General features: G+C 34.5%; 2 protein-coding genes across 2 annotated transcripts in view; both read right to left on the bottom strand.

Moving 5' to 3' along the window:
• LOC136820802 (colorectal mutant cancer protein-like) overlaps positions 1 to 3,961 on the bottom strand; it is a 41,074-nt gene extending 37,113 nt beyond the window's left edge. Inside the window, exon 1 of the mRNA XM_067077030.1 lies at positions 3,730 to 3,961. Within this exon, the coding sequence (XP_066933131.1) occupies positions 3,730 to 3,794 (65 nt within the window). The 5' untranslated portion in view covers positions 3,795 to 3,961. The remainder of the gene's footprint in view (positions 1 to 3,729) is intronic.
• A 2,930-nt stretch (positions 3,962 to 6,891) lies between these two features.
• LOC136820792 (protein NKG7-like) lies at positions 6,892 to 11,155 on the bottom strand. The gene is made up of 3 exons (XM_067077018.1): positions 10,790 to 11,155; positions 7,683 to 7,817; positions 6,892 to 7,375 (listed from the first exon to the last, which is right to left on the bottom strand). Exons 1-3 carry the CDS (start codon positions 11,019 to 11,021, stop codon positions 7,209 to 7,211), a joined length of 534 nt encoding a protein of 177 aa, XP_066933119.1. The 5' UTR covers positions 11,022 to 11,155; the 3' UTR covers positions 6,892 to 7,208.
• Positions 11,156 to 12,365: the final 1,210 nt, after the last annotated feature.

Raw genomic sequence — 12,365 nt, 5'->3', positions numbered from 1 at the left:
ACGTAAGACATCACTTTTTGTAGGCAAAATTTGTAGATGGTTTTTGATTGAAGAAGACAGTAATGTTGATAAAGTAGAAATTGGATGTTTGAAACCTGAGATAGACCAAGGCACAACTCTTGAAGGTACCCCTCAGCACCTTCCAGACATTGGTTTCTTTAAAATGGAGGACATAATGGCTGGTCCCTTGGAAGCAATACCTATGAAAGGAAAAAAATTCAACATTCCAGAGTACTTATTGATAAAGGAACGTTTTGCAATTGTTTCCAAAATTAACAGAAGTATTATAACCTTATTAATAAGAAATTGCTTGTCGGGATTATTGACTATTGTGGCTCTGTGATAAGGTTGATATTTGTTCTACATCTTGTGCTTGTTCCATTTTTGTTATATTTCATCTAGAAATAAGTGTTAAAGAAATGTAATTCAAAGTTATTGACATTTTCTTGAAATTTCATTTTCATAATCTGGGTGTACCCCAAAACCCACACTGTGATAGGCCCATTTTTATGACAAAATTCACAAAGAATTTCTTGTCAGCAAACTTTGACAATTGAAAAGATATACCTTGATGGTTGAATTTTATCCTAGGTTTGCAAACTTAGTCTCCTGATTTATGAATCCAGTGACCCTAGTGTTAAAATTTTGAAATATTTGGACTATACTTTTTTTATGAACAGGGCTGTAATTTCCTAAAATGAAAATATTTCTGAATAAATTGTTATTAAACACAACCCTGTGATATCAGGGCTCTCCAAAGTAGGAACGTTTTTTATCCTAATGCTCTAAAACCTCTGATTTTTTTATTTTAGTGACTGTGCTGCTTTTGGGGTACCATGGTTTTTGGTAGCCATTCCGGTTTGCTTGTTTTTTATTTGACGCTTATCAAAATCTTCAATTTTAGGTCAAACTTTGACAAGCAATCGTTCTTTGTGTAGTTGAGCTATAAAATTAATTATTTTTGAGTAATTTAGAGCTTTCTTTTAGCTTTCCAACCATATATAATATGCAGGTGTAATATTCTACACTTTTGTCTAAAAATTTGTTTCAACTAAGGCCATTTTTAGAAAAATTAGATCTGTGGGACACAAAAAATTTCACAACTTATCTTTGATTTCAAAGCGCTGCGGAGGAAAAAATGTTCAGACAGTGAAACTTTCCATATTTATCAGAAAATACCTGAGAAATCCAATGGTGCTACTCTCTGAAATTAATTCTTTCATTAAAGTTATTATTTTTTACTTTTCATACTTTGGTAAGCATTTTCAGCCTGAAAATGAGGACTAGAATTATAGAGAGTGATACCACTGAAAAATTTGACCCTTTTTTAGCCTAAAACAGTTATTTATATGTCATGGGGAATTTTTCCTCCACAGCGCTTTCATTACAAAGATAAGTAGTTTCAGCAATTTTAGCTTCCGCTTTATAACGTTTTTATTGTTTTTTTGCAATGCAGTCTTCTTTTCAAAAAGATGTCTTTAGGACCCTACCGACGCACCGGACTGTCCGGTCTATCTATCTACCTATATATTTAAGTAACATTAGGCCCGTAGGCCCATTTTCGCTACATATAAAATACAAGATTGTTTAAAAAAACAATTTTATTCATGAATATCAATAAATATTAAAATCAGTCTAAAAGTCAAGGGGCTAACAAGAAAAGGGGGGTGATAAGTGTGTCCAAGCTTGGAAAGTGTAAGACTTAAGACTAAGAGATTAAAGTTATGAGATTATTTATGAGTTTGGTTTCGGTGTATTTGTCCGGTGGCAAAAAGTATCCTTTCGCTACACCGGACGCAATAAGTCCGGTGTCAGTCCTGTGTTGCATACAGGGAGTTTTGGACGCCGGACATTTATGAAACAAAAAATTAAGAAACACTGGACGCACCGGACTGGTCATGTCCGGTGTTTTGATTGTCCGGCAGGAAAAAATATCCTTCTCCGACACTGGACATCCGACTTCCTTAAGTCCGGTGTAGAAATTGTCCGGTGGTAAAAAAAATTCTCATTTTACACCGGACTTTCGCGTGTCCGGTGTTTGTAAAGTCCGGTGCGTCAGCAGGGTCCTATGTCTTTTCATTTCTTCCTTGAAGTGTTACACGTGCGTTTGCGTAGGGTAAAATGGCGAAATGCGAAAATCGAATTTGGCAAAAAATTTTTGAAAAATGACCCTACAAGACTTGACTATATCTTTTTATTCCATGAAGAGATTACTTTCAAATAAAAAATGTATTAACAATGAATGGGTAAGCTTTCTAGAAATCCAAACATAAGTTGTATAGCTTTTACCAAAAAATAGCACTTTAGGATCAGAAACAGTCAAAAACCAGTTTTTTCCAATTTTCTTCGAGTTACAGGAATTAATTCCTTGTTTGTTTTGATCTGAAATTTTCAGTAGGGGTGGCCATCATGGTTTCCTTGCTCATATCAGGGGGGCCAAGCCGGGGGTAAGAGAATTAAAGTTTCTAAGTAAAATCTTAATTATCACCCAAAAAAGTGCCTTTTTTATGTCCATATCTTTTAAATAGATTGTTCCAGCCTTATCCCTCTTTCAGTAAAGCTTCCTATACCTTTTGTCCTTCAGAAAAACCAAAAATATTGGCCTTAATTGCTTGCTTTCAGTTCCTGTAGCCCGTAGTGTGACCCCCTGTATTTCTATTTTTGACCCCCTGTATTTCACGCGGGTTTTTTAATAGAAAAGTCACATGACTCAAATCCCGCAGTCTTATTGGACTAGAGAAAGCGAAAGTGAAATCGCGCGATCTGATTGGATGAAAAAAGACCGCGGGAGCTGGAAACGAATGGAACTCTCTAGAATTCTCATTTTAAATTCAAGATGGCGGCGAGAAAAGCACGTCTTTTGCTTTGGACGAAAGGTTGTAAATTCTGGTTGATTTTAAGGTTTTATCTTATCTTATCTCATTTACTTTAATTAGTAGAGGCTTCTTCAATGTTTGGGGAAGGTAAGTCTGTAAAAGTTATTTGTTTTTCGGTGGAAAAAAGTGTTTAAAAAAGCATTTTTTGTGCTCAAGGTATATTTTTCTTCGCAAATTTTTGTCTTCAATCTTAAATAGATGAACGAGTATTTGACTGATGCTTATGATTTTTCCATAGAACATAGTAAAACTATTCAGGAACTTAGAACTTTTTACAGAATTTCAAAAAATTTGTTAGTTCTGGAGATATATTGAAAAGTTTAGACATGGGTAGTTTGCGTTTGTGTTTCGCGTTCCCAAACCAAACGCACGTGGTTAGCAAGCCATTACAAAAAGAATTTGATAAAAGTCAGCAGTCAAAATGAAGATATCTGGAATATCTTTCAATTTTCGCAGCATATTTCGGTGCCATTTTATATGCCATTTCTGGGCTAAATTGTCAACCTCAAATGTCTAAAAAGGTGCTATTATAGCGGAACCAAAATCTCAATATCTCCGGAACCGCTTATCATTAGGAGGTGTATGACCCCTCATTTTTTTTCTTTTTTGAAGCTCTACAAGATGAACTAGGTTTGATTGCCATCAGAATAGTTTCAATTTGACCCTGGTCTGGAATGGCTATTTTTGGGGTCCATATACCTGTAGTGGTAAACATGCGAATGTCTGGAACAAAGAAGACTAAATTAGTGGCAAAACAATGGAGCGTTGACGTCAATCTTAATTGGGCTATAGGATTCAGCTAAAAGGATTTCCTTGTCAAGTTTCCAAAAAATAAAAAAGGTATTTTTCTCACCTGTCTAAGTAACCGTCTTGATCCTTGTCACAGGCAACAAAAACTTTCTTTACAAATTCGTCCATACGTTGGAAATCCAAGTTTCAAGTTCTTCATCCTCATACCAATTTGATTTAGCAGCAACAGGTCATGTTATAAACAGAACAATAATCTAATCTAAAATAAACTTGAAAAACTTTTCGAAAAATTTGTTCTTTTCGCTCTCGCTCGCTTCTTCGTCTGAATGGAAGCTATTACAAAAATTACGGCAAACGAAGGAGAGAAATCGCTGTCACTATTATAAAGCCCTGTTTAGATTAACCACAATCCGCAAATATTGATGTAGATAGGGTTTTAACTACATAAATTTTTGCGGTTTTCTCAAAAAAATGAACGGAATATTGTGGCGAGACATTTTAAACAAAAGGGGACAGTTGAAATGCTTCCTGAATCTTGTCAAAGCCTTTATGAAGTTTTTTCAAAATGTGTTCGATTCAATAATACATTGTTTACCATCTGAGCAAATATATGTTGGAAATACTTTACGGCGAGGATACAAAGACCGATCCCTTTCGCCCGCTTTGGATTGCGGGTTATTTTTTTTGCGGAGAAAGGCGAAAAAGCAAATATTTTCCATGAAAAAATGAATCCTGATAAAAAAGGTGAAGGGTAGAGGATCAGAGGATTTCACTCTTAGAAGTTCACTAGAAAATTCTACATGAATTTGATTTTTAACTTTTTTTCACAGGGACCATGATATGATGAATAAAAAATTCAAATCAATCTGATAATAGTAAGTTCCATTACTGATGGACGCTAAAGAATACCCTGATACTCAAAGGGAAGAACTTCTCAGAACAATATGTCATAAAAGAATCTGACGTTGAAGAGTTACATTGCAAGTGCAAGACTTCAAAATCGAAGAGCAAATGGAATCTAACGATTTGTTATTTTGGATTACGTAATCTTTCGCATTCAAAAAACAGACAATGCCAGGGTATTTATAGACTAGTAAACCACGTCGTTGTATTTAGCTGCAGTTTAAACTTGCAATGGGATCTATGTCTATATTAGCCTAGAAATCTAAGCTAGTTTGATTCAGTCACTTGGATAAATCTGATGGTTAAATTGTGACTGAATAACATATGTTCACTTTCCAAACCACTTTCCCTCGGCAATTTCTATGTTTTATAAGAACTCTTTACTTTAATCGTAGAAATTTTAGCGAGACTAATTTTAGCGTTTTAGCGAGTTCTCCCTATTTTCGCTAAAATAAATCTTGCTAAAACACGCCGAATCGACGGATCGCTAAAATTTATCTGCGCGAAATTTCTGGTTATATTGCATTGATACATTTTATCAATAGAATGAAGGGTTTCAGTGCAAAGAAATGCTAGAAAACGAATTCAATCAATGATGTAATACGAGTATTCGCTAAAGTTTATCCACGCGAAATTTTTTGAAATCATGATTCGCCAAAATAAATCCAAAAAAAATCAAAATTTTCCTGACTCGCTAATATACGCGAAAATTAGTCTCGCTAAAATTTCTACGATTAAAGTATTATAAGCACTATTCCCGCGTTCTTGTATCCAAGGAAAGACAGACACTTGCTAGTCTAGGCAAGAGCAGCCACCGGCTAGAAAATATGAAATATCTGTTCTTGAGGTCCCTTTCTCCTGGAAAAAACGAACTGTTTTGTATTCTGGACTCTCCTAGAATATACCTTTGTTCTGGTAGGCTGCCCACATCCCCTCTGATAAGTTTTGATATAGGGGATGCGAATCAGGGTCACAAAACCGTTCCGAACTTAGCAAAAAATCTGCTAACCAAAAAAAGAGTTGAATGATAGAGAACTTTGATTGACAGTTTGTCGTCTTTTGTTATCTTGAGAGTTTTGTTTGCTAATTCAATTAATTTCGATAAACAAAAAGAAATAGAGGAGAAAGAGAGATTTCTAGCCATATGTTCTTTTTATTTGAATCTTTATTTGATTTCTATTTACGTCATCAAATAACTCAAACAATACACATCGAGTTTTTTGAAAAATACAAGTCGCCCAAATTCTGCAAAATACATAGCTATTCGGTAATTTTCTCGGAAGCGATATCAGAGCCTGATTCGCATCCCCTATATCAAAACTAATTTGGGGATGCATGCAGCCTATTGTTCTGGAGGAAAACGGGACTCCTGGAAAATGTATATCTGTTCTCTAGAAAGATTATGCTCCTGGAAAAATATAACAGCTATTCCCTAAGAAAGTTACAATGTTCCTAGAAAATGAGACTGTTTATTAATAAAGTTACGAAGTTCCCTTGGAAAAAAAATCTGGCATCTGGTTGTGTTTTTCACAATTTAGCTCCTTGATTTGTTGAGCAGATTGTCTGCTGGAAAATTACATGTGTTTCTCCGTAACATGTGCTCCTGGATTTTAAGAACAGATGTTTTTAAGGCGACTCCTGGATTTTAACTGGGTGTTTTGAGGCAAGTATCTCCTAGATTTATCTCTAAAATTTACTCTCCTGGAAAAAAAGAACAGATATTTCAGAAAAATCCGCCGGCGGCTGCTCTTGTCTAGGGTATTTATTATCTGGCACTGTCAGCATAGTCACTAGAAATATTAGTATTCAATTGACATTGCTGTCATTTAGCATCAAAAAGCTGATAATACGCAGGGAACGAGGTTGTTGACGCTCTCAAATTCGATTATTAATAACTTAAGGGAAATTGGGTTTTCATATCGAATAGCAGAGTGTTGTTTGTGAGAGTTTCTCATTGGCGGCTGCGACTTTCAATATTATCGAATATCGAGCTATAGAAAGCGTCAATTGTACTTCAAAATAACTGTACACTTTGTCTGGGATTTTCGGAATTTCCCTAAAATTTAGCTTTAGGTAAAAGTAACAATCAAACATTTGTGTACAGTTGTTTTGAAGGTATGGTAATGCTTAACATAAAATACTTTGCTTGCTTTTAACATATATTTTGGCTCAATTTTCTCACCTTTGAAGTATGGGCCATATAATCCATCAACTATCAATAATTTTCAACCGAAATATGATCTCTAAAAACACTTTATGACTCACTCTATTTGGAATCTAAGAAGGTTTTTACAATCGCTGTTTCATTTTGGCTGTGAAAATTGTATGTGAGCATAAATTCTGTTGATAAGGGAGACGGTAATTTTTAAATGATTATAAACAACCTGTATGTATTATTGTAGGAAAATGCATTAAAAATAAACATTCTACAGTCTGCGTTATCAGTACAAAAGTGTATATTAAAAAGTACAAAAAAATCAATTCATAAATTAACGAGATATGCAGTACAGTGCCCTTGATGTTTGTTTGAATGGGTTTCTCTTTTTTTTTATCCAAGGTGTGTATGTTTGATGTCAAGATACGTAAAGGTCACCATGTCGTTGCTAAGTGCATTTCAAAGTATAATGAATGACCCAGTAATTACAAAAGAAAGCAATGATCTACTTTTATCCATTCAGATTAAACTTTTTCATATTCTACGTCACCGAAAAATGCCAAGATTCCTGCTACGAGAGTCAAAACAAATGAAACCCATCCAAGGTCGAAAGACCATCCATATTCCATGTTATCACCTTTGTCTGGATGTTGGTCTGTGTATGTTGCCATACCAACCATGATGAAAAAAGCTTAAAAGGAATTCAAATTTTGCATTATAATAAAATTAGTACAAATTCAAACCAAAGTCTTTTACTTTTTCAGGATGTAATTATCATCTAAAAGGTCTCAGAGGTAACATTTCTCGTTAGATAAGTAAATATTCTTCCATTAAACAATATTTTCTTAACAATTAAACCACTTCCTTATATATTGCCTTTAATAATTCAAATAGCTATTGGGAATCAAACATTATTTATAAGCATTTTAAAGGGGGAATGCTTAAGATTACTAATATCTGTGAAAACTATTTCTGTTAGTTTCTTGTAAAAAATTTACCTGTAATAACTGTAATAGATCCAAGGACTTTGTAGCATAATTTTCTTGTCAATGCAGTTAATAATGTATAGATTGTTATTGCAGCATATCCAACAATTCCCAAGGCAAGGAAGGCTTTTGTGGTTTTGACATATCCTATAAGGAAAGCAAATTTCTCATTAATATTATAGGCTACAAGGTCAAAATTGACTTTTCAAATTTGACAGAGAATTGTCATTATACATTTTGAAACCCCATGCTGAATTTGTGAAAATTTGGCTTTTAAATATTCATTATTTGCATCATTGGGCTCTTCCAGAAAAAATCCGTTCATGGGGGGTGGAGGATGAATTGTCCAGGGGTATTGAAAAAATACCAAAAAATTCCAATGTCCAGGGGTACCTTATTGGTATATATTTTCGCGTGTTACAAATTTTCGCGAATAGCGAAATTATTTCGAAAAAACGTGTTTCGCGTGTATTAAATTTCGCGATTCACTAAACTAGGTATTTTCAGAAAGTGGGAATGTAAAGCAAGAAAAAGACTGATTTTGCTTGAAACACAACGTTTTTGATGTAAAAATACTAACAAAATACTAAGAAAAGATTTTTCGCGTGTATTTAATTTAGCGATTTTGTAATTTTGAAAAATTTAAACAGTATTAAATTTTGCGAAAATTGACCAAAAAACTTGCGAAATTAAGTACCCGCGAAAATTTGTAACACGCGAAAATATATACCAATAAGGTAATTTTTTGTGTCCACGGGGTGGATTTGATGTTTGCCCAGGGGGTTAAAAATCAAAATGTCCAGGGGTAATTCATGAAAAAAATAATATATCCTCCACCCCCATGAACGGATTTTTTCTGGAAGAGCCCATTGCAATGTCCTCCACAGACCCAACAGCTGATTGGTTGAAAGTGACGTATTGACTGATTTTACGTCACTTACAACCAATCAGCTATTGGGTCCATGATGTAATGTAAGAAGACATTGCTATGGTGCATATCATGAATATACAGGAAATGATTCATTATGAATGCAGGCTTTTCTCTGTGCAGAAAATCTCCCTAAAAAAATCTGAAAAACAAAGCTATACAGTAAAGCGAGTGAAAAAACTTTTTGGACAAGACTAAAAATTTTTGCAGAAATGACATTTTGTCCAGACTCTACCACTCCATGTTTGATAGCTTTTTTCCAATCGATGAAAAACCCCAAATGATGATCACAATACACCTTTCTGGTAATTTGCAAAACAGACGTACGTGCATTATTTTGATGATCTCCACTGTTTTGTCTCTGGAGGTTAAACAAACCTGTTTTTACCTGCAGTTTCATGAGGGGAAGTTTTTTTATTTTTTCTTAGTAAGTTCTGTTGATCAAAATCCCCTCAGATTTTAGATGTTCTTCTATATATATATGGTGGAGATCAGAGATCTGACCTCTAATGAGAAATTTTTGAAAATACTAAATAAAATAAAGATGAAACATAAAAAGGGACTACTATTTTTATAATCATAAGTTTTTCTAAATATATAAATCAAACCAATCAAACATTCTGCCAAGAAATGAGAATTTTATGCGAAAAAGAACCAACAAACCAATAGACATAAAGTTTAAAAAGACAAGCAGAAAAACAAAACAGCAATCACATAAACAAACACCAAAAACCACTCAAAAATCCAACAAATGCAATCTGGAGTCCCCGACTTGAGACAGGCACAGCGGCTTTAAACATGTTTTAAGGACGTCCAACACGTCCCCAGATTTCCATAACCCTGAACCGACCCGCAGTCCAAACAAACTAACAAAAACTCGCACACAAATACAAAGAAACAAAAAAGGGGTTAAACAAAACAAACAAGTTCAAAGAGACAAGAAATAGACAAACGACAAAAGACAAGTATCAAAAACACAAATTTTTAAAAAGTAGGCCCAGAATCGGTCCGACACCTAACACGGGAAAGAACAAAAAAGAAAATGACTGAGAAAACTAACATACATTACATAATATAAAAATGTTTCAATTTTTCAAAAATGCAATTGCTGGATCATTTAAAGATTCTCTGAATTTCATAAAAGTCTCTGGAAATCTATCAAAACACTTTACTATTTGTTTTTGTAAGAAAGATCTTTCAGCTCCCTGATTGAGCATAGCGTTTGAAAAGCGCGCTATCAAAAGTTAAAAGCTGAAAACCCACTAGGCGGTCATTGAAAAATTGTTCTATTCGCATCAACAGCCCGCATCAAATTTTCTGCTGATTTTCCGGTGCAGAGATGCAGAAAAAATCTGGGAAAAGCAATTTGTTCTTTTAAAGTATAGCTTTTTTCTCAATTGCCCTGACAACCATCGAAAAATTGTTTTGCTCAGGTTACCACCTGCCCCTGAGTTACTGGCGTGATTAAAAAAACCCGTGAATGTTTTTGACCGCCCGTCCGCCCGCATGCATTTTGCAAACAGAGCATTTTTTCGATGACCGCCCTATCCCTAACCCCTCGCACCCAAACAATTTTTAACACAAGGGCAGATTACATATAGTTTGAATTACGGAGAACTAGTTACTGATGTCCTAAATGTTTCAGATGGCTCAAATTTTCTTTAAAGTCAAATGATTATTGACCCTCTATCATTTTTGATAGTTTGAACTCAGAAAGTTAGCCAAAAACTAGTGTGGATGAAAAATATATCAATGTTTAATTTAATATTTGCATAATTTATGCAGCTTCTTGACATATAAGTATTGCTTATAATGCGTAATGTCAAATTTTTTGAAGTTCCCTTTTCCATACATGACGAAACTACCCTCCAAATTTCAGGTCAATATATCTTAACCACGTCAAAAGTTATTGGATTTTGAAATTGGAAAACCATCAAAAAGTGTATATTTCGGTGCCATTTCATATGCCATTTCTGGGATAAAATGTCAACCTCAAATGTCTAAAAAGGTGCTATTTTAGCGGAACCAAAATCTCAATATCTCCGGAACCGCTTATCATTAGGAGGTGTATGACCCCTCATTTTTTTTCTTTTTTGAAGCTCTACAAGATGAACTAGGTTTGATTGCCGGGAGAGTCTGTTTTATGCAATTTCCCAAAATGAAAAATCATATTTCCAAAGAAAAATCTTACCATCTCCATGGGTTGTGTGACAGGAATAACTTCCATCTGACATTTCTCTACAATCTTCAAAGATTCCTCCATAAATTGTTTTAACATGAAGAGATTCTGGAACGACTGTTTCATTTGAGCCGTAAGGTCTTGCATGGTACCAGTGATGGGTTGGAAGTGCAGTGATCAGGAAAATCACACCAAGAAGCCCACAGAAAAAGGCAAAAAATCTGATAGCTGCAACGTTAGCCATAGTATTAGAGTACTGTCAAAGTTATAATTAGAACAGCAGTACCTACAGTGAAAACTCTGTTGATGTTGTTAGCTTACAGCTTCTTGTTTGTGAACGACTGACAGCTTTTGAACCTTTTTGTCTGGGAAAACGTGTACCTGGCTGACACACCTCGATAATTTCTTAATTTCCATGGTCAGTTCGTAAACTAAAAATTTTTGATAGATTTCTATTAAAATGATTGTGTAAATTAAGCCATGTTTATTGTTTACCCTGAAAACGGGAAAATAAATAAACAATTTTGTCGCCCAGCTCCCAAAGCGTCACGCAAGAAAATTTAAAAACCGGTTTCATGAATCGGGATTAAACTGTATTTACCGCGCTTTTTTCGTTTCTTCGCTCCGATGGCGGATTGGCGGCCGCCCACGCAAAGCTCTAGAAGCCCGAAAGGCCAAAGGCTTACCGTAAGTATCACAGCTCGAATAAATAGTGTAACTTCTATATTTTCTCTTTGAAAACTTGGCCTCTGATACTCAGGGTACGATATGAAGGGCTTGATGGCGTGCTTATAAGGGGGCCCCTTATTATAAGCTCTTCAAGCAAAAAAAGTGAATTTTGCAAAAAATATTGCTGCCATTATTATTGTTTTCGAAAACCCGCGAAGCTTCTGATTGGTCAAGTGCTGAAATACTGAAATTCTATTGTAATGTCACGTGACTTTAGAGGTAGGATTTCCGACCTAACCTCGGCACACTTTTCAGCAAAAGCACTCTATCTAGCCCGCCCTTCGGGCTTTTATAAATCTATAGGAGCAGGCCAATTTTTCATCGGAGAGGAATGATAGTCGATCTTTGATGTTTTTTTTTTTTTTTTTTTTTTTTTTTTTTTTTTTTTTTTATATAAGTCTTTGCGATAATAACTTTGCCTAAAAAGTTTACACGATGAAAATATTAATGATAGCGATTTAAAATAAAAAAGTCCTAAGAGCTAAAAACATTTGCAGGAGATAAAAGAAGACATCACTGTCTTTTCACCCATCCCCTTTTTCAGCGATGTTTATTTATGTACATTTAAGTTTACGGAAAAAAATAAAGGTGAAATGAATTTTACACAAAATTATTTACAGTATTTAAACTTTTAATAATATTTTTCAATGTCTAGATTGATAATGTAGTTTTTGACAGATTTTAAGAAACAAAGCGTTGACTTTTTTGTACATGTTTCCTTTAAGTCATTGTTTAAAATATTATTCCACATAAAAGGCCCTCTATAGTTAATAGCGAATCTCTTGGCCTTCAATCTAGCATCTTGTATTTTAAATGCATTTCTCGAATACCGCGTTCGATACTTGTGATTGATTTCTGG

Source organism: Clytia hemisphaerica, unplaced genomic scaffold, assembly GCF_902728285.1.
Source record: "Clytia hemisphaerica strain Z4C2 unplaced genomic scaffold, Clytia hemisphaerica genome assembly, whole genome shotgun sequence".
In the NCBI taxonomy this organism is placed as follows: Eukaryota; Metazoa; Cnidaria; class Hydrozoa; order Leptothecata; family Clytiidae; genus Clytia; species Clytia hemisphaerica.
Note: the sequence above shows the minus strand (reverse complement) of the source record. Positions and strands in the feature narration are given on the sequence as shown.